Genomic DNA, 26,556 nt, shown 5'->3' with positions numbered 1-26,556 from the left:
CTGAGCGTCCGCCCCGTTCGGATCCACGGAAACCCAAACACAGCCAGAGCTGCACAGTTTGCCTTGCGCAGGTGGGGCCCCGCAAGCGTAAAAAAATCAAAAAGTCACAAGAAAGGAGCGGGTATCTGGTTAGGGAAATCGTACAAAAGAAGAAAAAGCCACAATAAGCAGAAACATCCGAAGTCCAGAAAACCATTCCTCTGGTTCCCAAAGCCATCAGGTACCTAAGAAGCAACATTTTGAGGTGCAAATGTATTTTCAAATAAGTGGACATTTTTTAAGGCATGGAGGCTGCAAATACTTGTAACCTGAAAAAAGGACTAWTAGAGGTGATACTAGTGCAACATTAAAGTTGAAAGATGAGGAAGATGAAAGGCAGGGTGGTACTACTGTTATCCAAAGCATTGTAAAGCATAAGGGATTTTTCTGCTTTGAAAGGAATTCCTCAGTCGTTAAAGTCTCTTCAAATTTTCATGTTTAGAGAAGCAGAAAAGCGCAGAAACAGTGGGGGAATTGCAAAAGCATAAAAAAATCAGCAGTCACCTGCCTGAGAGTATTAGTGAGGAATGAGAAGCAGCAGTATTTGAGAAAAAAAAAAAAAAGCCGTGAAGGCAGCATGTGTGATTGTGAGGTTTCCCCCTGAYACATTCAGCAGCAAAGGCTGAGGATATTTCCCTGCTCCAGAAGGGACCCACTGTGATAACTGCTTTGTGCCTGAGCCTTCCAGATTTCTGTTGGCCTAAGCCTGCAATGCAGCAGGAGTAATCCACATTTCCCAAACGGCAGATAACCAAAGAGCTTTAGCAATGCCTTCTGCAGGCTAATAAAAATACGTTTAAATTACGTCAGGGACAAATTAGTACAATAAAACATGACTACAAACAGAATAACTGGAAGAAATAACTGAAGTCTGAGAGGAAAATGCAGCCTTAGTGAATACAATGTTCACAGGACAGATGACTAAGAAGAGATCGCTGTTATTCTACCTTGCTAATTAATTTAACATAATCACAGAAAAACTAAATCCAAAATTAACCCAATTCGTGCAGTTTTTTTACAAAGGCAAACTGCAACAAAGAATCATCTGCTTATTTTCTTCCTTTTATGAATGAGCTCAGTTTGTAGCTAGCTGCTTTGTTCTGTCTTCTTCCAGAAATGAGATTCTGACATTACTCCCTGGTTGATTTACCAAACTCTTTTCTTTCAGCTCACAAAGAAAAGGGAAGTCARATCTCCCAGCGAGCGCTGAGATTGCATAAACAGCCGTGTGTAGCAGCTTATCAGTCATACAATCAAGGTCACAACACACGGCCAGCCCCCAGCGATAGTTGCCGAGGAGCCCGGGGCACACAGACAGCACACAACACTTGTGGCTTCAAAGGCTCTGTTGATCGCACAATCCACTTATTATKCGAACCCTCACAGATGAGTAAGAGAGCACTGGGAAAATAACCCCATCCAAATAGTGCAGAAAAAAGAACTAAAAAAGGAAACTAATGGCTACAGCTTCAYATTCAGCACTGCTGGGCTAGAGACAAAGCAACACCATCCCTTAGCTTGTTATCTCATAGGTCATGCTGACCCGAGAACCTCTTCCAAGGTAATAGAAAGGGACCAGAAACATCATGACAGTTTATTGTGAAGGAAAACAAAGCTCTGGGCAGTTTTCTAACCTCTTCAAATTACTAACGTCCTCAAGAAGATATTTAACACCTTCCCATTCCCAGCRGACAAAATGGTAGGAAGGTGAGTTGAAAATAAAGAACATTTAGATATTGTTTCCCCCTCCCAATAAAAAGTGCATTAATGCCTCCGCTGTCCTCTGCAGGATGAAAACAAAACCAGGAGGGTTCCACCCCCCCCAACAAAAGCCACAATTACAGTAAATGCAAAACTATAAAGGGACAGATAGAACTAGTGATAGTTTTTACAGACAAATTGTTCTAGAAAGTCAGCCAAAAAGATTTGCACAATGGATCTATCATGCCAGGAGATGAGATAATAGATCCCGATAAAATAGCTCAGAGCAGAGGAGCCATACCAAGAGAAGCCCTGGACATAGTGAGTTACCAATTAAAATATTATGCATATGAAAGCAACTTCCTTTCCTTACCAGTCCCCAAAGGGCTCCTTCTGTTGTGGCAACAATGGTGGCAGCTCTAGGAGTGTTGTACATCAATGCCAGTTCCCCAAAACTGCCATGATTATCGTAGCGGCCCACGCAGCGAGACTGGTTGTCTTTTGCTACAACAATATCATACAATCCTCTGGAAAACAACGGAAAAAACACTTTTTATTAGACAACATTCCAGCACAAATCTTGAAAACAGCTTTTTGCTGTTATACAAATAGTCCTTTCATTGCTGTATGAGATGGAACTTCCTGAGCTTTCCAACTGCCTGATTCTTGGCTGCCTCTACTACACTATTTTCACAATAATTGTCTCTCAAAGCATTTCACTCCTGATAGATATGGGCAGGATCTAATTGGTTTCCTCTGCACAATATTTTGCCATTGCTTTTCTGGCCATGGTCAGTARTATCATCATCTTTAACAGTGACATTTCATAGCATGTGTGTTACCCAGTGAGGCCTTTTTAGAGTGACTCACATCCATCTCTACCCATTTTCTCAGGGACAGCATTGCTGCAGGACCTTTGGGATACACTCAATCCATCTGCTCACCTGCTACTATGGTATGTCTACATATCATAGCCCCAAGATGCTCTAAATCCATTGACATCTAGCCAAGATCTCTGAACAGATCAAGAGGAAATGTCCAGCCACCAGAAATCTCCATGTAAAGGCCTCCCTCACCCTGTTCTCCATGAGGCACACTTACTACATTATAATGATGTTAAGAGAACWATATTCCAGAAGTTACAACAAATCAAAAGATTACTCTGATGAAGATGYAGGTACAAGTATAGCAAGTCAGAAATCAAGACAAAAAGCTGCACCAAACTGCACCACAGGAACTGCTTAAAAGGCTCKACACAGAAAGGTAGCCCTTCAGAAGTGAAACAAGTGTCTCTAACACCTTCAGGACTGCCATGCTTGGGGCTTTTAAGAATAATTTTAAAATGCAGTTTGAGTAGACTTGATTAATTCTTAGCTATGGCAAGAGAGATTTTTCAGGGACTACCCACTGGCCTAGGACACTTCACAAACTGCATCATGCCCAGGAGAAAAGCAGGTAGGGAACACCTTGCTGGCTTTAACCAGCTGAATACACATACCATTYTCCTGATGAGTTTAGATCTTTGTCGGAAGAAATGGTATTAATATCCCAGAACATCACTAGGCACGTAAGAAATAAAGAAAAGGAATGTCCACAAATAGTACTAGGTGAGGAAGGAAGGTACRTGAGACTGCGTAACAATCTTACCAGACACCTCTTATACTCTACTGCTTACTCACACCTAGGAGAGTAAGAAACCAGCAACATACTAAAAGTAAACTAGAAAAGGATTAATGTTGATGGAAAGTGTCACTAATTCTTGTAATGTCTGGTATCTATTTTATGATCCTCTGAGAGGCACCAGAGGCAACAATCCTCAGAATCCTCAGAGGGTTTTTTTGGTGAACACCTCAAGCAAAAGCAACAACACCTTTYTTCCATCCTTCAGCCCGAAAATCATTTGCTAGTGCCATTTATTTCCAAGTATCTATAGCCACGTAACCTTCAGCCAAGCACTCAGCTGTGTTTGGCCCAAGGACTAAACTGGTGAGGCAACACTGGATGACCTTGGCTCAGCTTTATTGAGAAAACTGTTGTTGAGCTATGAGAGTCCATGAGCTAAAGCCCTGCAAGATAAGAAGAATAAAAACAGACCGAAGTGTAATTGTTGAGATGGTAATCGTTACGAGCCCAAGGACTCAAGTGAAAAGTACTGACATGAAAAAATATAAAACCCTCAGGCAAAAAAAAAAAAGCAGAAAAGCAGAAGAGGGTAGCTCAGCAAGACTGTGGATCAGTCTGTTCCAAGAAGCAGCAGAGGCCAGTGCTGCCCTTCCTGAGTGATGACTGCTCAATCAGCACAGAGCCAGCAGCAATGAGCCAGGTGCCTCCTCAGCAGCAATGAGCATCCCATGTTGAGCCATGCAGCACATCCCTCTGAGCTGCCCCCTCCATGCAGAGGGCACTGAACACCTGCAGCATCCTCAGGCTGCACCTGCCCTGCCTCCTGCCCCTCTGTGCACAGCAACAGACAGTCAGACGTGAGCAGTCTGCTGAGGAAGTACKGCAAGTAGAAAAATTTGGGGGAAGAAAACGCCTGTGACAAAATACAAAGTCACTGTTCATTTRGACAGAAAGAAACTAATCCTGAGGGATATTCAGGCATTAATTASTTGGAGTAAAAGACATGGCTACTGATGAAAGAGCCAGAGTCTTCTGAATTTGCACTTGCAAATGAGTGGAAATATTGTGGTTTTCCATAAGGACCAGTATTCTGCAACTCTTTTGCATGAACAAATAAGAGGGTGGGGAGGTGAAATAAGACTGGAAAGGAAGAGAGGACTGAAAATTCCTAACTACAGAAGTTATTCCTAATAACCAAACAGCCAACAAACGAGCTGCAGCCAAGTTCACAGCAAAGGCTACTATGGTGTCACTAGACAACACCAAGTTTAATTTTCTTCACTGTACAACCTTTCTGCCACATATTTTTAACTTGGGAGTAAAACAAAACAAAAACCTAAAAGCTTGAAAACTTCCAACACAACTATCTCTTGACAGAAAAAATATGTTGTGGAATAACATTATATCTGTCGAACAGAAACTGTAAAAGCATCTACCTGAATATCTAAGTTAAGGTTCCATTTCACTTCTTCATTTTAGGATAAAACTCGCAGCAGAGAGCTTTTAATAACATACAGGGTAAGAGCGTTGCACAGAAACACATCAAGATAGGCTGATGGTATCTAACAATTTTGAAACTTCCAAAGTGATTGTAAGTTCCCTCAAGATTAAGAACCACTGCYCTGCATGGATCTCATCTTTGCAGAGCTGGTGGCTCTGGCTACCACAAGTTCTTATCTCCAGTACCTTCCTCTTATCTGTGACAGCCTGATCTCTCTGGTGGATTGTGGCAAGAGAAGGAACTTTTCCTGCCTAGCCAAAGACACGCGATTAGATTGAGGGAGAGCAGCTGAGGAAGATAACAGAGCGTGGAAATGAGGCACCAGTTTAGGCTAATGGGTTGGTATGGTAGACAAGTGTATGGTTGGAATATACCTGAGGCAGCCTTATGTTCTGTAATTTCATTGATCAGAAAGAGGAATGTCCTTAAAATGAACAAGAATAATTTCAAACGAACAATTTAAAACCTAGAAATTCTTTTGAAAATTCCTTTAACACAGCATAAGTAACAATTCAAAAGGCAACAACCTGCTTTGAAAGCATTTCATACAATATTAATGGTGCCATTATTTCAGTGATAAGCAAGACAGCAGTGCATAAAAAAATCAGTTTGCTAAGATCAGGTTCCAACAGACATTTATAAATCACTCAATAATATTCTGTTTAATATTACAGTTTTGCAGGAGGTAATAGATCTGTGCTTTTAATTACTCTTTAGGTATGGTTATTCACAGTAAAAGGTTTTTTCTCAAGAGGGTAGAAGATACTCACAATGTCCATGTACACATGTATCTATTATATGCCTCTTGCACATATACACGATCCCCAAAATTGTGATGTGAATTTGTTTGATGCAAGAAATTGCAAAATAGCACCTTAAACTCTGGAAATACAAATCACAACCAACAGAGGCCCAGCAACCCCAACTCTCTCTGAAGCCAGTCATCACAACTAACTGGATAAAGTCCAGGTTGTTCCACAGTAGCCACTACCATGGATTTTTATTTCCTATATTCTCCTTCCTAAAAATAATCTCCTATCCCTTCCCTTACCACAGACTTACTTTTGCTGCTTTTTGCCATCCTTCCTTCATAAAAAAAATATAACCTGATCTAGCGACAACATATGATATGTCTGCTTTTAAGCTGAGCTTTTGCTGATAGGTACAAAAACTAAACAGAACAAATAATTTTCCTTTAGAAACTGTCCTGTAGTAAACATTCCCTGCCATTTCTAAGAWGCTGAAAGAAATATCCTCTACATTTCACGCACACGTTGCTTACCGTTCAACGACATAGAAGTTATCTCCATCATCACCTTGGTCAATCACATGTTCCTGAGGTTTCACCTTCCTCTCAAACATGGCATCAAGGACCTGAGACAGCTGCTCCTAGAAAATAAACAGGATGGGGGAACCAACTATCAGAAACTACACCTTAGCATTACTGCTGGACAAGGGTGAATTTATTTCACTTGTTCTGAACTGTGAACTGCAGCATGCACCACACTTTCATACGTTTTACTGTACAAAAACACGAGTAATACTGATATTTCATGTTGACTTCTACTAGCATCTCACTCCTTTCCAGCTTATTAATATAAGTTCAATAATGCAGACAACCAGACTTCTCACACAGAACAGCCATTATCTCAGATTTGTGTCCAAATGGCTCCATTTTCACAAACCATTCTGTGCCAAAGCACACACACAGTTTGGTATAAACTGACACTGCTTCACTGCAATGGACACACATCAATTCATATCAAGAGTACATGGATTTCATTGTATGCATATCTAGAAACTGCACTGTGATCTATTMGTAAATTATCTGTACTGTACCATGATCTATTAGTAAATTATCTGTACTGTTACCATCAAAAAGCCTCAATCATGATCAGGACTGGACTGAACAAGACTCTACAGACTTATTTCCCTGCATAGTCTGTGTCTTAAAGAAGCTGCAGGYCTAGCCCCAGATAAGACAGAACAGGTACAGATGCAGAGCCCACACAGAAAATGGGATAATGCTGCTCTGCACGGCAGGCTCCGGCTGATTTTCCTGATGAGCACAACTGAACTCCCTTTTCTTGCAGGCAGCACAGCCAGGGGTGCTGTGAAAGCCAAGAAAGATGACACCATATAAATGCCTTGCCTTGATGCTGACCCGCTTTACCATCTTTGCTATTCCCAAGCCCATTAACAATATACTTTCGCTGCATTTTCAATGACCAGATGTTCAAAGTTGAAGATGTAGATCACAGCTGAGTTTCTAAAAATACACTGCAYGAACACGCAAGCCAGTCTTCACGCTGCTGATACACTTGAAATATTTACTGTGCTCCTGAAGTTGGGAATTATCACTGCAGCATCTCTAGGCACCACTACATTGCAAATATTCCTTATCTTTTCAATAGAATTCTATTTTCTTGTCTTTAAAAACTGTATATGAACTTTTAGCTCTTATTAACCATACATACAGAAAATTAACTTCATTTATGATTTCCTTAAAATGCTATTACCTGATCTAAGTTTTTGAAGAGCAGGATATCTTTACATGCTTCCTGCAGTCTGCATCGCTGTTCATCAGTTTTTGGATGAACTACCTTTAAAAAAAAGTAGAACAGAACAGTCATGACAATGAAGAAATAYGATTAGAGAGTAAACCTTCAGCAAAAAGCAGAACAATTTAGGTGTCAAAAGTATACAGACCTTTTTCATTGTTTGCATAAACAGTATTTATATATAAACATACAGTGCAAGACTGAAAGACATGTAAGAAAAATATGCTGACAACTAACATGTGAAAAATAACTTGGGTTATTTATAACCCTTGGCAATTTATAACATATATAATATGTATGAGTCTTAGCCCACCCAATAAGAAATAGTTATTGAAGAAGTGTGTTTTTTCTAAAAAAACTACTTTCAAAAAAAAGCTTTGTTGTTAGAAATGTTTTGTTACTTCTTCTGATTTATAAATATCTCATTAGTTAAAGGAATAAAATCTTTAGATATGCGCTTGTTAGCAGCTAACTATAAAAATATATTTTARGAAAATACCTGATRTTCACCACAWTAACRTTTCTTATTTCTGGAATAACAAGGATTCCAAAAACTGGTTATATCAGTAGGCATTTCTAAAAYGTTATTGTCCAAAGTTAAGCAGGTCTCAGATCCTTGTTTTAAAAGAAAAAAACTATTCAATCAGCAGTAAAGAAAATTAAGAATTTTGATGGAATAAATGTGTCCAAGTTTACAAACATCTGGATAACCAGATACACTCACAGTCTTTTTTTTCTTTTTACAGCAAATAAAAATTATTTATGAAGTATAGTTATGAAGTAGCTCTTCTTTTTTAAGAGAAATTAATTAGACTTAGACTTTCATTGCAGAARTGTAAGTATCCTTGCAACGGAATCTGGAAAGAAACACCAGAAGTCCAGGGAGAAAACACTAATCCCTACCAGCCAGGCTGCAAGATTTGTTCACACAAAACCATCTCTAAAGAAATACAATTACAGTATCTGGATTTGCAATTCCTAGTAATTCCCAACTTTCGAGAACAAGAGAGAAAACAARTGGTCATAGACTTAAAATATCTCAACCAAGCATTTCTCCTACCCAGGCAGAACTGCTCTGACAAGAAAGACAGTAAAAAGCATGTGAGGAATTTTAAGCACCCATGAAGAAACAGCTGTGGTAAAGCTTAACTAATTCTTCTCAACAGCATCAATGATCTAGGAACTGCCTCAACAAGCCCTAAAGATAATTAAGAAAGGAAAATAGCCAAAATTTTAAAGATGTTAGKCTTAAGCACAGCTCTTGAGTCCTTTGAAGTAAATTACATTAAAGGTGTAGTGACTAAAAAAATCCATGAGACAAAGTGGCTCTAAATTTCCAAACAATGTCAYWTTGCAGTGTCACCACACCACASTYGGCATGAAAAGCACAAGTRGTAAGAACAGGCAATGTACATCTGYCTGTCARTCTGTAGAGAAAACCATGCATGSAGTGATYCCCTCACTCTTACCCTTTGTTCTGTATCTTCTTCCTCTTCATCTGGATTGAAAGCTTCAGCACAAACTTGGAAGAAAAAGAGAGAGGATATCAGTAAAAAGAAGAAATTACATGAGAACAGCAAATAAATCAGTTTAAATACGTTTCTTCTATTTTCTTACTGGAGAAACAAAATCACTTTTGTCATTATAGTGTCAGAGGTTTAAATCCTGTCTGTTCTCTGAGCAGGCACAGCATAGCTATTCTCAAACTCTCACATAAAAAGTAACTTATAATAGTAAAAAATCTTGCCTAGAAAGTACTCTGAAGCATGGACACAGATTTCCTTTCAACTGGTATCAAAGCATAACAATCTCTACTCAGATTCATTTACAAGCATCTTCTCTAAAATGCAGGGGAAAAACACTGCAGCTACACGGCTTTGTTCTTTGCAGTGCAATGCACAGAGCAAAAAAAACACTGAAAAAAAAGGAGCACAAGGAGGGATGAGGCATTTGCTCCACCTCAACTCTGATTTGCAAATGAGTATCTATATTTTGGGAGGTTTTTTGATACAGAGAAATCATATTTGCACAGRAATTTAACCTGGGAAATGAACTATCAGCTTCACCATAGTGTAGTCTATGACAAAATGGTATTTAGTCCTGTCCTGTATCTTACTACATTTTAACCRAATTAATGTCAGTTGGTGATGTAAAGCCAACTCTAAAATTTACAAGTGACTTTTTTTAAAAARGGTAAGAACGACTGTGGAAAACCACACACTACAGTGMWTKGGACAAGGCTCTGCCAAAYCRCAGGATCAACTRMAAGACAGGCAATAATGCAGAGCTGYTGAAATTTCAAACTGTTTTTGTTAAGTTTTAATTCCTCAGAAAAGGCTTATCTTCAATTATCTTAACAKTTACACTATTACACAGTTTTACAATACTAAACACTGACACTTTGGTTGCCAAAAGCCAACAGTTCTAGCTCCRATTTTCTTATTATTTCATGGATTTCTACAGTTCTTGCATGCTGAAGTGATCTGCACATTCTAACCACCCATACAGTCAGGCAAAGTGAGAGTCAGTCCTGTTTTCATCTAACTGTACTCTTACTTTAATAAAGGTGGTCTAAATTCTGAGGTTATACATTACTTATAAAATTTTACATGGAAACATAGACAAGGATTTTCCTTTGTACTTTATCCAGCATCCTGACAATACTGAAGACTTGGCAGAATGCCCAGAAGCTCACTGYAACGACATCTAATCGCTGAATGGACTGAGAAAGTATAAATAAAAATAAACAGATTAAAAAAAAATCCAGAAAGTTCWGAATTCAAGAACTTGTAAATAATTCAAAAATGCACACAGGCCTATTGACCCTGTCATCGTGCACTCAACAGGACTATAAAAATGCAAAACTCTAGCATAATTTACTAGGAAATATATGCTTTGTTTTGTGTGTCTTGTTTTTTTATTTGGTTTTCCTTTTTTCCCTACCTAAAAGGTACAAGTCTTTCCTAGGAAATCAGATTTTAATTCCCCTTTTTCTTCTGAAGAGACTGAGGAGACTTGATTATACAACAAGCATTCCACTTATCAAACCACAAAAAAACCAGTCATATAATCATTAGGCWTCAGGCATTTACAGAGTAATTACTGCTCATACAATAAACCCGTTTAACAATACAGAAACAGTGTATTGACAGTGCACCTACCACACACATGCTTCTAGTTTAACAGAGCCACCCACACTTAGGACAGATACTTTACAAAGAATAAACCGCACTCTTCTCCAGCTGAAAAAAATTATAGTCCACGCCAGAGTCCAAAGATGACAGGATTATAGGAAGGTGGATGCCTACAAAGGTGCAGAACTTGGACTGATAGGCTGATCCACTTAGTATGCAAYACAAAGGCACTAACAAAGAGAACATTATTCACATTTTGGTGTGAAAGCTTTCCTCCTCCTTGCATTTTACAGTAAAGATCAAAGTCTATTGTGAAAGCTTTGAATTTTCTAATAAGGAACACTTACTAAGAAGAAAGGTTCCTTGGTTTAAACAGAATGGTGAAACTGGAGATAATAAACTCTCCTCATTTTTTACAACCAGTGTCTCTTCTGAGTAACTGGAGCCCGATTCKCTATTAAGCACAATACTACACACTATAAATGCAGGTCTGCATGCTTCTGAAAGTACCTGGTGTACAGCACATGCAAGACATGTATCTAGGAATTCAGAGATCACTGTACTTCAATATATCATTCTACCATCCAGATTTTAATATTAAGCTGCAAATTTGATTTTGTTCCCACTTCAGCTGCAAGGAAACTATTGCTAAAAATGCTTTGTAATTCAGGAAATTCTCTTCAAGMTTTCCTTAGGAAAACAAGTTTTGGAACGACTAAAACTAGAGCATCAGAGAAAAACCTTATCCTAAAACATGCATCAGTCATAGTCTGTAACTTCAGTATGAAATGGCTCTGGTTAAGGCTCGTACATGTAGGTTTACCCTACTTCATCTTACCCGGTAAGGCTGAAAACAGCTCCCAAAGCCCACCAAGGATACAGGTTAGGACTTAGTGCCTTTCCCTTACATATGGAAATCACTTCTGTAATRCCCATGAATGGGCACCACAGAAATACAACAAAAATGTGGCGAAAATACCACTTCTTCCCATTCTCTCACATAAAATGCCTGCCCATTGTACTTTTCATTCTTCAGCCTCCTGCTGGGATTTCTTTTTCTATGGAGAGGAGTAGAGCAGACATTTTGACTAGAACTTTGGACAGCTGATTGACAGGACTCTATTTACTTGCAGCAGAGCTCTAACACTTAATGTAACATTTCTGTTGTGGGATGGTTAAAAAGGAGGAGAGACAAAATTATTATTKCTGATCTCAAGCCTAAATTAATATTGTGATATGCTGGAAATCCAACAGAAAGCTTATCAGCCTACTCATAACAACCAACAGCATTTTCCATAGACTTTAAAACATGACTAATGCAAAAAAAAATAAAACATTACATCAAATCCATCCTATGTTTATGTTGCAATATGTCCAATTTTTCTTTCCACTATTTCCAATTGATAAATCACTCGTGGAAGTCTGTACTGTTGAACATATGATCTACCAGTACCTGTGTGTCACTCTTACCTTCAGAATGTTTCATGTTATCTGTGCTGCTTTGCTATTCTTCTGGCTGTAAAAAAAAACCCCATAACTACCCTAAACTCTGCCACACCCTGTCAGAAAGCTGTGGAATTTCAGGACACCTGAAGGTTATTCATTTGTGCGTTAGCCAGTGCCAATGAAAAAACATTTGACCTTTCATCTTGACRGAGTGAAAACGTCCTTGACCCATTATTTGATACGTGACTGAATTCACGTATTAACTAGAGTGTCTCCACAAAACAAGACACTCGGACACAAGCTTATTCTCACAAGGTTTTCCTAAAGACAATTGCTGTTCTTCAGATTCATTGAACTGGCAGCTGGAAGGGATCTCTCGCTGAAGGTCATCCAGCCCAAYCCACCCCTCCAAGGGGAGCTATTTGGAATGCTAGATTGTGGCTGACCTGGAAACCTCCCAGGGCGAAGATTGCACATCTCTCTGCTAACCTGCTCCACCACCCTCCTGGGGAAGAAGCTTTCTTAATGTGCAACCTAAAGCTCACCAGTATCTTCATAAAATTTGAAGTGACTTCTGAAATCACACCTTGCCTAGGTGAGATTTGCAGCACAACTCTGCCCTTGAGCAAGTGCTGAGCACGAATCCATCAGTGGAAGTTACACACCAGGGTGACACATCTACAGCTCTATCAGCTCACATCATGCTTCCTTCCAAATCCACCCATACATAGTTCAAATAGCTTTGGAACATAAAAAACAGTTTTCAATTTTATGAAGCTTTGAGATAAAAAGAAAGTCAGGCTTTTATCCTACCATCTACATTTAGTTTCTCTTAGCTTCTGCAGCTTCTACAGCAAGTTTAGCTTTCTCTCATGCTGCACCTTCTTTGGCTTTCAAGAACATCTGTTAACACTTCTGAAGGCTCAGAAATGATACAGCTCCACCACTGCTTTGTTATGCAGGTGACAGCATCTGAAARCAACCGAGATCTTTGTAGCTCCAGCGGTGACATCAGCAGTGGATGGGTGAGGGGGAAGCAACGGGTGGAGAGAGAATGAGAAGTAGCAAGACAAGTTTGCCAGTACAAACATCACCTTTGTTTATGCAACTTTTAATCGCTAGCAAGATAATATTGTTCTGCAAAATACGTGTTTTGTCAAGATCAAAGTCCTTGCTCTCTATGCAAATCCGTATGCAAATCCGTATGCAAATAACAGTTGAACATTTAGCTCTGGCAAGCAAATACAGCCTCCAAGAGAAATACACACCATCCCTGTCCTGAAAGATCACTGTTTTTTTCAAAATAGCAGTGAAGAGGCTGAGGCCTGAAGACATTCAGACACACACAAAAGAAGGAAATTGAAGTTCTATGTTTTATGTAAGGTGAATGCATTATTAATATTTCTGTTGCTATTGAAACAAGTAGCAAATACATGCCCTGTCATACTCTCCTTTCTATTTTGGATGCCACCTTCTGTACTGCAGACTGAAATCCAATTCACTCTTCCTTACATACGAGGATGCATCACTTCCAATTGATCCTATCAGACCCATAATAAAAATCCCCCCAAAGCATGCAGAACCACTTTTCTAGTCATTTATTCAGATGAGTAATCTGAAACTATGTTTAAAGTAGAGTTCTTTGCATTTGAGTTTGTCAAAGCTTTAAACATTTTGTGACTCTGTCTTTCAAGAGACAGATGCATAGCCTCTTCTGGGAGCACTATTGCCAGCTGGAAAGGTGACCACTTCCAGTGGCTTGTCATTCCCTCTGACAGCTGAGCTGCACTTCAAAATGATGCAGTCAGATGAATTAGGAAGCTTAAACAGCACTTATACATAGGTCTTTGCTGGCACAGCTAAATGTGATTTTCCGCACTTGGGAAACAACTTTCCTCTCACTTCTGTTGCTGGTTAGCTCAGAACTTTTTGGTTCAGAAATTGCACTTTGTTTCTCAAGTGAAAAATCTCACCATGTCAAAGCAGACGACAGATTCATACCTCGATCAGAAAGTGGGAAACAGAACCTGCACCCATCTGCASTACCTGAACCATTTTCACATTTAAGACATTTGGAAAGAAAAGCAACACTGATACCCAAAGAACAGTTAACRTGTGCAGGAAAATCAGCTGTTTCAGCCTTCAATTCACTAATGAGAACTGACTGAAATCAAGTGTAAATTTTTTGYTAAAACCAAGGTTGTTGCATCAGCCCAAAATTCAGATCTTGTGTCTTGAAAGACTGGTCTTCATGTGCCACATGGCAATCTCCAAAAGCAGGACAGCCCACAGCAGTACCACCTCCTGACTTCATTTTTAATTCTCATGGAGGCATAACTGAGACATGATTTCCAATGACCAGGACTTGGGCAGACAACACCTCCACAAACCTTTGTCAAAAACCAAAGCAGAATTTTCAAACATGAAACCACTTGTGCAAATCAAGTGTAAGATTTTTTCAGTGGAGAAATATTTAGAAATAATTAATTTCACAGGGAAAGGAAAATAATGGATTTYTGGTTCTTGAAACTGCTTTGAATGTCATTTAAAGTTAAAAGCAAATTAAAATAAAATCAAGTCGGTTCTCCACAGGCAGAGTTCTTCTGTGTTACAGATAAAGGACAAAGATACAAAGGCATTCACTCAGAATGGCTGTGCCAAACCAGCTCTGTCCAGTAAGGATAACAAATTCAGGCACACGCCATGCTCTGTCCCAAAGACTGCTCAAGTTGGAAAAATGCACAGATCACTTTTCAGACAGAGAATCTTGTAAGACTGACGGAGCCTGTAAGGCCCTAAAACCCTGTRCTGTTTCACTCAGCTCTGCAAAAAGCCACTCTTTCCCCTCCTGCACGTGTTGAACTGTTCACCTGGCTCTACRTGAAGCCTTGCTTACAGCCCAGACTCAACTTGAATAAGCCCATCTCTGATGTGGACATTACYTAYATTCCTCAAGATCCATTACTTTAAYAGAGTAGCAACACTGAGGTCCCAGGCAGAGCTTGGAGGGACCCCACTCTCATTCAGTTGGATAAATAAGAGAAGTGCATGATGTGTTACAGTGCTTGCTAACGGTGCCTTTAGAAACCTAAGATAACCATCTCCTCATCGTGATGATGCACTTTCCCATAACATTATCTAAATCAGACTTCTCCAGCTTGTTCTCTTTCCATCAAAAGAGAAATGCAACAGTTCTGGTGACAATGGCTTGTGACAAAACTGTAACACCATTGTCACACACTCCTACTTCATACTACTTTTCAGTAATGAGTTCAGAACAGACTGCACAATCAATTATAAATGCCACCTTTTATGATAATGGATTTTTCTTTGCAGGAAATCCAGCTTTACATGCACAGACACCTTTTCAACYAAGATGCCTAAGTACAGGCAACATRATTATGACATTTAAAATTATGACAATTGGTTGACAACTATTTCCATATGTACATTTGTTTTATATATTCTGAATGCCGTTTTCAAATATTCTTACTACATTCATACAGATTAATAAAAATCCGGTTTTAAGTGTTTCTTTAAAAGGCTTTATCATCAGATGTACAGTAATACAATTGAGACAATGCCTTCCAGCAGAATAGTCATTAAAATATTTTTTTTTCCCACTAAAGGAGTATTTGGCAAAGTATTTAAAATTACATTTCCCTAGGGGCAAACAAGAACTTTCATGATGAAAGAACTAGAATAATAAACGGAAAGTAAATAATCACAGTCTCTTTTAGATTCATATCTTTACACACACATAATGAAAGCATTACATGTAGACAATACTGCTTCAACTAGATTTTAAAGACAAGCACAAAGCACTTTTAACATGATACAATGTATTCCTTAATTATTATTTCTAGGTAGACTTTGTTCAGGGTTGGTTTTATGTTTTGTTTGCTTAACTCCTTCTGCAACCTGCAGGATCTGGCCTGGAAACTACCCCAAGTTAACTGATTTAAGGACMCAGCACCACACAAACCACAGACCAAAGGCTCCACAGCACCCTGGGAATCAGTTCCAGGGATCTGTTAGGGAGACATTCCCTATCAAACTAAGAGGCAAATTAYTGGGGGTCTTACTGAACTGCAGCAAAACTTCAGAAGACAATCCTCAGCCTGTATATCTTTATTTAAATCCTCCTCCTACTCAGGAGCAATTAAAACAAAAAATTCGTGCCAATGCAGGACTGAAGACAGAATTCTCCTAAGCACTTCTCCTACCTCTTTGGCATAACCAGATCAACATGACATTTGCCTTTTTATTCCCTTTTTTTTTTTTTTTTTTTTTTTTTGCAATTAAACCAACAGAAGTCTATCACTCCATTTACTTCATGTAGCTGCCTATTTATTATATCAAGGCACAACTTTTGCCTCATGTATGAATTATGTCAAAGGTTTTAGCTTTTCCTTCCACACTGTTCATGCATTGAATGGTCATACGGTCTCACCTCACTGAAGCCAGGTGCTGCAGCAGAATAACCATAACTCATGAGGCTCTAATTCCTAGACTGTAATTTCTGATCATTTGAAAACCTGCAGTTTCCAGAGGACTTCTGATGAAAGCACTCTGGTGATAAAATAGAGCACTCTGCAAGTAGCCTCTCTCCTGTACACCTGGAGGAGCCAAGGCACAATATTGCCTGATTTCACAGAAATGATTGGCTAACTAAGCTACAACTGAGGCTCCTGCACATTGGGCCTCCATTTCTCAACTCACAATGAGAGAGCCCAGCATCCCATCAGACACTGGTGTGCTCTCTAAGAGATGAGTCTGCACGAAAATTAAAACAACAATACTTCCATCATGGTAGAGGACAAACAGTTTGCCATGGGGCTGATCATGGGAGTTCACAGCTATGACATGTTAACAACCAAACCCACAATACTCCCTTTCAATAAACAGAAATTTAAAATTTGCTACTACTGTTTCTAATTCCCTTTACTACAATTAAACAGAAATCTAAAATGGTAGCAGGGTATTTGGAGTTACACACTATTCCACGTGGTGAAACCTGGCAAATTCAAAGGGACCTGCAAGCTTTATTCTTGCAAGTTAAGAAATCAGAAGACTGAAATGGATAAACATGCTGCTGACCTTGTTCAAGCCTTCTAAGAGAGCCTTACCGATGAGATAGTCACCCATAAAAAAAGGTCTCCTGGAAAACATGATGCTACTACTATTTCAGAGCACCCAGATTCACAATGGCAGAAGTAAGCCTTCTGCTTTAATGATCTTCTGGTTTAGCCCATCACATAAATCTTAACACATTTCCAAATGTGTTACGTAAGCAGGGCAGATAAAACTAGAAATTCAGCACCAATAATGTTTATGTGCCTGAAACTGTGATACTTTCAGTTAAAAACAGCACAGAGAATGCTCATTTTACATTCAGTTTACATCAGAACAGCACAAGTTCCAAGAAATGGTTCAAATAGATATCTTCCCCAAAAAAAGTCATGTAGCTTACAGGCTTTCAGTTGCAAACTGTACACAGGAGAATTCAGTTGAGGAATAAAACAGGAAAAGCGTTTTTCTAGTCTAGAAATAAGAAATTTTCTTTCAGTTTACAGGTCAAGGTATTTTTTGGTGTTATACTTGCAATTCTGCCAYATGAATTGCTAAACCTGTAATAAGGCAAATAATATTTTAAAAGAACCTCCAKCATCTTGAGAAAAGTGCAGTGAAGCACTTTTTGCCCTAAAATTTCATTTAGTGGTAAAGACTACCCACATCTTTCTGACATCTATCGTGACAAGAGAACCAAAGGACATCAAAGTGTTAGAAGGCACTTCTGAAATCAATGGTTCAGCAACCTAGATATGATTTTTACATATTTCTAGAGAATGTCCAAATATATTAAAAACCACATTACCCTCAACAGATCAAAATCTATTTACCTGTAACAGGGAACAATAAAAAATTAGCACGGCTTGACACATAAGGATTGTGTGCTGAGGAATGAAAGCCCCCAGGTCCCTGTGCTTGGAAACTACTGCTTCCTTTCCTGGCACACAGGAAAAGCAGGAAATGKGGGAAGTTACTGTTCAACCGCTTGAATTAAAACCTGGCAGCTCACCCCATTCCTGTGTGGCTGCTGAGCAATTCCAATGCCCTGGTGATCACCAGCCATGGGGAAGCTGTAACTCTTTCACTTGATGCAACTCATTCATTTCCAGGATGAGCCAACTCTGGACTTCAGTGTTTCACTGAACAAATGGACTGTTTTTGTAGGAAATGCACARCTGAAATGGTCTGGCAAATTTTAAGTCAGGATGCTCAGATTGCTGTATTTCTCTTTATGTCATTAAAAAAAAAATCCTCAAGAATTGTTCACAACACTGTGAAAGCCAAGTAATTGTGAAGTCATGACTATTAATTTCCAAAAATAAGCTTTTTATTATTCACTGAATGTCAATCACATGCCAGGAATTTTWAAATAAGTCCCAATATTGCAAACAGAGAAAACAAGCTTTTTTTATTTAACGAATAATGATTCAGACACTTTCTTACAGGAGAGCACCCACACAATTTATCACCACTTTCATCTGTCATCCCACATGCTTGGCTTTTGCTCATATCAACATTTTTTTAAATGAATTATTTTCACTCTAGTTATGATATCAGTTTTGCAATCATTAGGGCTAGCAAAAAATCACAGAAGCTTCAGGTTGTTGATACAGGAAAACTGTGCCATGTGTAAAAATGTGAATTTTTGYACTTGAAAGTCTCTTATCATTTATCACCTGCCTGAAAATCAGCAGAAGTTATTATGCCATCAGTTTYATAAGATGGTGAATAATCAATAAATTAATTAAATAGCTTCARGAGAAGAAACCAGATCATAATTTTAAAGTCAACCTCTGATAATGAGATAAATATACAGCAAAAGAACAGCACAGAGAAAGAGTGATGACTGGCTTTCTCCCTTGATGTTTTCGAATTATGAGAGTTTTATCACTGAAGTAGCAGACAATATTCTGCCARAGAGAACACTCAAAACAACCTCCCAAGAGAAGTACTGCCTCTTGCTTTATTGCTACTATTTAGATGTCCTGATTTAACAGGGTCCCAAAACAGTATTTTTTCCAAATACTAACATGCTGTGTGGCAATAATTAATAGAAAAGCTTTATTAGAAAATTATTTTTGCTAAAGCTGTCATTTTAAAAGGCTAAAARCTACTAAAAGGAATTTACTATGTGTAATATTATCATATCCTGACATCTCAGCTTGTCAGGGTGTGAAGAAAATGCTCTCACTAGAAAGCACAGAGAAATATCAGACTTTAGCAACATACATATATTATGAGAAGATTGCTCATCTTTGGCAGGAGCCAGACTAATGAAGAGTTCAAGGTAAAGAGTTCAAGGTAAAAAGTCCCCTCCATTGTCAAAACAGAGAAGAATCAGTGAACTGGAAGAGCCAACAGTCAAGACCTCTCATGGCAAYGTATGTGATGAGGAAAGAAAAAGCCAGAAACTGTCGGGGAATATTGATTTATACATTATTCAAAACACAAAATTACTCAAATACAAAAGCTCAAAAAAACCTCCACAACACCGAACTGTAGTGTCACATCAGATTGCTAAAGACAAGAGAAACATCAAAAGTACTGATTCTGAACCTGGGGACCTGCAGGGGACACTGACAACTGTCAGGGTCACACCCAATGCTGATGTTTGTTAACAGGATTCAATAACACACAAACAAAATTAACCTCTACACATTAAACCTTTATTCAGCAACCCTGTCTTAGGGGAAGGCTGAGCATTCAGCTCCAGGAACAGCAGATTTGATCYTTCTCCCTCCACTGAGTCTCTGTTGAAAGCCACCCCACCAAAGGGACCAACTGGGGCAAGTCTTGTTCATTTGATTATTTTGTATTAACATGAAAACAGGTACAGATCCTGACAGTCATGTTACTGTTAAGRAAATAACTATCATATCATATATTGCTTCCCTAGATTATATAGGTCAATTCTGCTYACAGTTGTTGAATGTGAAAACTGTAATCTCATCCCACTGAGGCCAAAAGACTCATGAGGGAGTACAGGCATATGCAAAAACGATATTATACCAGGTCACTCAGATAAATAGAAATAATWGAAGAAAAAAGATTAAAACCTTCTGTGGCACATGTATGGTACGGGTGTCATTTTGTCAGATTTTCCTATCCCAAGAAGAAATCAGCAAGTCTGCTGGAGAGTGGGCGTTCTCTGAAATGAATCAAAGGTGTCTAGAAATGGCAATACAGAGATCTATCAAAAAACTTAACTTTTCTGAAATATGCTGAAACTAAAAGAGGAGAAACTATGCACAAGTGAGACTGTAGTGGGCGTCACACTCTTCATTCCAAAAACACAATTAACTTTTCATTCATTCATATCTTGCCAGRAGCAAAATTCTCCTCAATGTTATCTACCAGTTGTTACAGTGGGACAAATATCAACGGCATCTTCCTCTGATTTTGAAACAGCTTTGATATAATTGAGAGTGGAGCTATCACTGATTTCGGCCACCTCCCTGCATTGTGCATCCATCCCCAAGCCAGGGCAGAAATACTGGCATGCTCTGCAGCCTTTCATTACAGAGAATGAAGTGACAAACATAATTTTGTCAGGAGCTCCTATGCCTGGAAGAAGATCAAGGAATGTAATGAAGCAAGTATGAATTTCAACCCAGTCCAATTCTTGGGAAGAARGAATCTGTAAGGTTTCAGGCCATTCAATCCAAGCCTGGGCAGAGGGAGTCAGTCCCCACTCCATGTAACCCAGGTTACACTGGCAGAAGACTCAATCTTTGCTAATTCACTTAGAGCAGCAGCAAGACAACTGCTCTACGGGGAAATTAGCACTGAAATTACACCCCAGGCTCTGGCACCCTAGAGCTAAGAGGTTTTCAAATCAGTGAGGTGTTTTTTCCCATTTCAGCTTCTACATAGGTATAGCYTAGAATTTTGCAAACAGGTTTATTTTAACCAAGTTGGCCACCAGCTCAGATACAAATTAGAGCTGACTGGCTGTTTGTGTGCTCACCATGGATCTCAACATGTTTCATGGCCAAATGTGCCACACATGAGCTWGTCACTAGATAAATTTCTAGGGGAACATCAAGCTCTCACTTCTTCTCCCTCCAAACACTCCGTGGAAAAGGCTGTTTCTCTTCATGAGAACACTACTTTACCACTCTGCACTTCTATAAATAATTATGTGARCATGATTAGATAAGTCCTCCTCTTGCAGGATGACCCTCCTGCACAGTCCATTTTGAGTAAGTCTTAAAGACTGACAGCTAAATATTTACAACATTRGCAGTATTGGCCAACACAGTTTAGATGTTTCATAACTAGAAATACCTAAATGAAAATTTAGTAATTATTRGAACAGATTTATTCTGTGGGTTTATGAATTTCTAGAATTTACAACAGTGCATCAAGGAATCATGATCATCCTGTTATGTGTAGGCAACTAATCACAACTGACCAGCAGGAAACATTACAAGTTTAATATTAATAAATTAATAAAGCAACTTGAAAGAGATTCTCTAACCGATTYATGTAAGAGAGCATAATAAACACTTGTTAGCCTACAAGAACATATCTCTAGTTGAATGGTTTACCAGAAAAATTRTTAGCCTGTCCTAAACTGTATGCATAATGTAGACAATTAATTTTCCTTTAATTAAAATAATATTTTTAATTTTATTTTTGACCTAGTGAACAATGAGGACAACGCTGTAATTCCCTAGGCAGCCAAATACTTAAAAAGAACAATTCTTGCTTGAATTTTTCTTCAATATGTCCGATGTAAGCTTTTAAATTCTTCTCTGTAAATCTGCAATTTTGTGYRTGCAAATGTTGATAGCAGCAAGCAMAYGAGCTCTGCTGTTCACTGCCCTTACAAACACACGCTGTACTGGAAACACAGAAATACTGGTTGGACTGGCCAGGTTCAAACACGAACTACAGAAAACTCCTCTGAAGACCAGAAAAAAATACTCTAAATGCAATTACAAAAAAGAGTTATGTGCCAGYTTTACTTCTCTATGGTTTGTTCTGCTTTACTTAGTTAAATCCAGAAACATTCAGCTACTACGCTGAGTAACCCATAAGGCAAATTAGTTTGGTGTTTGCTGTTATTTGTTGGTTTATAAAGACAAAAGCTGTCTTACAAAAATTGTGGAATGTGAACTTGCTTACAACCTAGTGCATCTAACACRCAAGTCAGACCAAATTCAGAGCACCAAGTCCAGCTATCAGTCACTCATTTTCTTCAAGGGACTGTAAAATGTGGTTTCCTGTGATGGCAGGGGACTGAACTCAGCAACCCAGCAGAGCCCAGCCAGTCTCACTGCTCTGTGGGTCTTGACAGACACAGCAGGTATGGAGTGCAAAAAACCACCCCATCAAACTCCCCCCACCCCAAACCAGCCATTTCTCTACTTTTCCTGCCAAGAGAAGGAAAACTGCATCTCTTTATATACACATGGATGCTGTTTGCATCGCCTTTGCATTTTAACAAATCCCACGCTGATCGTGACCTCTGCAGTGTATACAGAGAGAAACTGGAGATTTTTCTTTACTGTGGAAAGTATTTAACACACAGCAGTAATATACACATATTCTATTATTGTTTGTCTCCATGACAATTCTAATATGAACTGTAAACTCTGAATTATTCTAGCTCTTCCTGAAGCAGCAGCATTATTAAGCAACTAAACAGTCCTCCTTAATCTAATTGCACAAGTTAGCAATTCAATTTTACATTTGCCTTTTAGTTGTTCACATTAACCTTTAGACCCCCTAAATGACAGAATCTGTTTCTTAGCTAAGAGCAGCTTGGTACTGTGATCACCAACATTGCATTGCAGCATTGCAAAGTCAAAAAGATCACAAATGCCTTCTGATTAAGGCTCAATTTTTAAACTTTGGGAATAATTCAGCTTTTATTTCCATTTACAGCTGCGATGTATTCACTCCTCATTTGTAAGATTTTTCTCCATCAGCAGGTTCCAGGATAGATTAGTTTAATTAGCAGAGAAATTGAAGTGTCTTCGGCCTCTCCAGATTAAGATATTCTAYAATATATTACTTTCAATATTTACTATCAGAGTTTCAAACTCCATCATTAAAGACACAATTTTGTCCTGTCTAGATTTCTCACATAATAGTATCTCAAATTACCAGCACTGTCAATTTTTAAGAGTTATGAAATTCTCAGTTGTTTTATTTTTTTGTAGTGCCATAAAGACGCAATCATATCCTTAATCATATCCAAGCAATCAGTAGTAAAGCAACTGAACTGCAGGAGCATAAGGACATTTTGCACATGAACATGTATTTAKCTTACATTTATTTATATACCACATATATATTATCAACAATGCCCCACCATAGCTAATATACCCAAGAACGCATCAAGTCATCTACACAAATTATAAACTGAGTAGACTTGAACTCAAAACTAGAGAGAAAACACTGAATACATTGGCATTTTCATAAAGATATTTGTCAAATCAGAACCACAACTTTCCAAAACAGCTCAATGTTAGTATAAGTATTTGAAGACAAAAAACTACCACATGCAAATTTACACTGCACCTCAAATGAAAATACAATGCAATACCTTCTCATCTACACATAACATTTTGTTCTTGTGCTACTCCTCAAAATCAACCTGTAAAAGGACTTGTTGGGAGTAACAGTTTATCATTAAAGCATTTCATATATTGGTTGAGATAGAAAACAAATAAATTTWAAAAAAAACCCTATTATCTGTATCTCTAGAACAAGTGAACAGCCACTAACTCAACAACCAGTTGCACAAGCAAGGGACTAAAGCAATACAAAAAGGGAACATCCCTTGTATTTCTGTTTTCTAGCTACTCTAAATGTGTTGCCCACTGGCATCTACAGCAAATTAAGAAACAATTCTCATTATTTCAAATAAAAAGAATGCAAGAATTATGAGAAAGGTCATTTTCARTGTAATTCCTTTAGTCAGATACACATCTCAAAAATATTTCAGATACTTTAAACACTTAAAAAGAAATCATACCTGATACTCTTCTGTTGTATCGGTTAACAACTGGAGCTGGAAAAAAGAAGAAAAATATACCAAAATTACACATTTGTATTTATTATTATGAAGTATAATGAATTAATTCAATACCCATTACATACTTTTAGTTCACAAACCCCATACAATCACTAAAATAAATGCCTCAGTATAAAGCTTTCATTCATTTACTTGCCAGCCAGTACATTTTCATTCAAAATCAAACTTCATACTCCTGAAGACCATTTCATGCTAAGATGGATAATAAGTCGTTTCGGGTTGGTTTGCTGGGTTTTTTTTACCTATTTCTGAAAAATTGTATTTCTACATGGAATAATCAGTCCTAACCGATCATCAGTTCCCAACCTGATTTACACTGCAAAGTATTACAGCATTTTAGGTCAGGGGTAGCTACTTAACGTGGATCAAAAGCCAAAGAACTTACTGCCAACCCATTCTATGTTCCCACACAGCCCAGGCAGTGGAACTGCCAAGGCAGGGCTCCCACATCTCCAGTCTTCCATCCCTGATCAAGGCTGTCTCCCACAAGGGCACAMKYTGAAATTGGAAAAGGCTGAGAWGGAGGATCCATTGCTTCTTTGTTCATGTTGTAGCTGTACAAGGTACTTGAACTTTAGATTGTGATGAACTGATTTCCACTACTCACACACATTTCAACATTAAGCCAACCTTCAGCAAACAGCACCTTTCCCCCTTTCACAATAATCAAGGTACTGTCTTTGAGAGTTGCTTCAGTCTCAACACACACAAAAAAAAAAAATCAATCAACCTGTAAAGCTTCACACAAAACAAAATCAAAGCTGTCCTTCACCTCTAACAACCAATGTCATTTCATTCAGAGTGCTTCATACTTTCCCATTTCCCTTCAAAAATTCTGGTTTTCCTGATACAACTCATAATCTTTCTATTCCATTCTTTAAGAATTAGAGAAGCCTTTATACCCCATCAAAGCACATGCATCACAGAGCCGCATTTACTAAAACACATGCTTTTAAAATCTTAATGACCCCATCATTTATTAGAAACTTTTGAGTATCTCAACACCACCAGAATATGGATAATGATGCTTTCCTAGCAAAGACACAAGAACTCAGCTTATTTGTGGGATTGACAACCACCCTGCATCTATATGAAAACAAAAAAACTGAGAATAATACCAGCAAAATAAGAACAAAACTATTGTGTATTTTTCTGTAATAATACAGGAAATCAGAAGAGGTTTGGGGGGAAAAGGAATTAACCAGGCTAATTCCATAGAGTTTTCAGCCAAATCTATCAACAGGGAGACAATGCTCAGCCTCCAAAGAAGTTCAGGATTAAAAGTAAGATTATTCTGAATTTTACAATTTAGAGCTAGATCTAAACTTCTATAATATGACATAATCTTTATAAAAATAACACCGATGCAGTGTTTCATACATCAARCTTGAAGAGGTTCAAAAACACTGAATAATAAACCTGACAATTCAAGCAACTTTATCTTTAAACCTTTAAGCAAATTTTGACAGCAGCAACCCCTCCTGYAAATAAGGGCAGGATGTATCTCACTTGCCAAAGGACATCAAGGATGTGAGAAGTTTCCCTCACCTTAAGGGGAAACAGGCATTCGGAACATAGATCCATTCAGGTTTATTAAGAAAATTCATGCAACTTCCTGAACTGAAAGTGTTTATACATTTTGCCCTGTTTTTAACTCTTCCTCGTGGGTCTGCCTGTGACTGCCAGTAGTGATACAAAACTGTTCTGGACAGGAACTTGCCCTCATCTCTACTTTCACTATCTAGTCAAAATTGGCAAATTTGGATCTGAAGAAACAGGAAAACTCACTACTTTTGTTCAGAGAAACAGTCAAATGCCTACCAGTTCTAAGGTGTCGAAGAATGAGAGGACCTAAACCAATTAGTTCCATTTCCACTACAAAGTGATTAATTATAAAATACTAAATTCAAAACATAATTTGGTAAGTTTGTTGTATAAGCACCTCATCAAGGTCATAATACTAAGTAAATATTTAACTAGTCTCATGTATGGATTCAGATACTTTTAATCAACACTGTTAGTAAGTAAACATATTATTTCAGGCTCTACCTTGCRTACAGAATTTCTCCACCTTATGACATCTACATCAATTTCTTATTCATGTTTAGGAACAATATTTTCATGTCTTTGAACAGAATACACTACAGAATACTCTGACGTACTTTGAGTAACACAGAAAAAAAAATCCGCTTTTCAACGACTATGGCTTCTTTTAGAATCTCGATTATTTTATCCCATAGCAGAGTTCAATGTCAGCAAAACTGCATCAAGTTTTCCAGTGTTAAAAATGAGAAAAACACATAACCTTTTAAGGGCAGTTAAGAGAGTACTATTATTCTGCCTCCACAGAGCTTTTAAGATTAAAATGATAGTTTGCATCTCTTACACCAGTGACAGTTTTAACATGTATAAATTCCACATTTACTTTTA

The 26,556-nt window shown here is 38.2% G+C and overlaps 1 protein-coding gene across 1 annotated transcript in view; it reads right to left on the bottom strand.

Moving 5' to 3' along the window:
* Window positions 1–26,556, bottom strand: part of PRKAR2A (protein kinase cAMP-dependent type II regulatory subunit alpha) — a 59,172-nt gene that overhangs the window by 10,963 nt on the left and 21,653 nt on the right. The window contains exons 2-6 of the mRNA XM_057390350.1: window positions 24,067–24,102; window positions 8,895–8,947; window positions 7,384–7,467; window positions 6,147–6,253; window positions 2,114–2,267 (exon numbers count right to left, since the gene is read on the bottom strand). Coding sequence (XP_057246333.1) covers window positions 2,114–2,267; window positions 6,147–6,253; window positions 7,384–7,467; window positions 8,895–8,947; window positions 24,067–24,102 — 434 coding nt within the window. The remainder of the gene's footprint in view (window positions 1–2,113; window positions 2,268–6,146; window positions 6,254–7,383; window positions 7,468–8,894; window positions 8,948–24,066; window positions 24,103–26,556) is intronic.

Source organism: Malurus melanocephalus, unplaced genomic scaffold (genome assembly GCF_030028575.1).
Source record: "Malurus melanocephalus ecotype Western Australia unplaced genomic scaffold, MMel_1.1 scaffold_24, whole genome shotgun sequence".
Lineage (NCBI taxonomy): Eukaryota > Metazoa > Chordata > Aves > Passeriformes > Maluridae > Malurus > Malurus melanocephalus.
The sequence above is the reverse complement of the archived record's forward strand: the minus strand, read 5'-3'. Positions and strand labels throughout refer to the sequence as shown.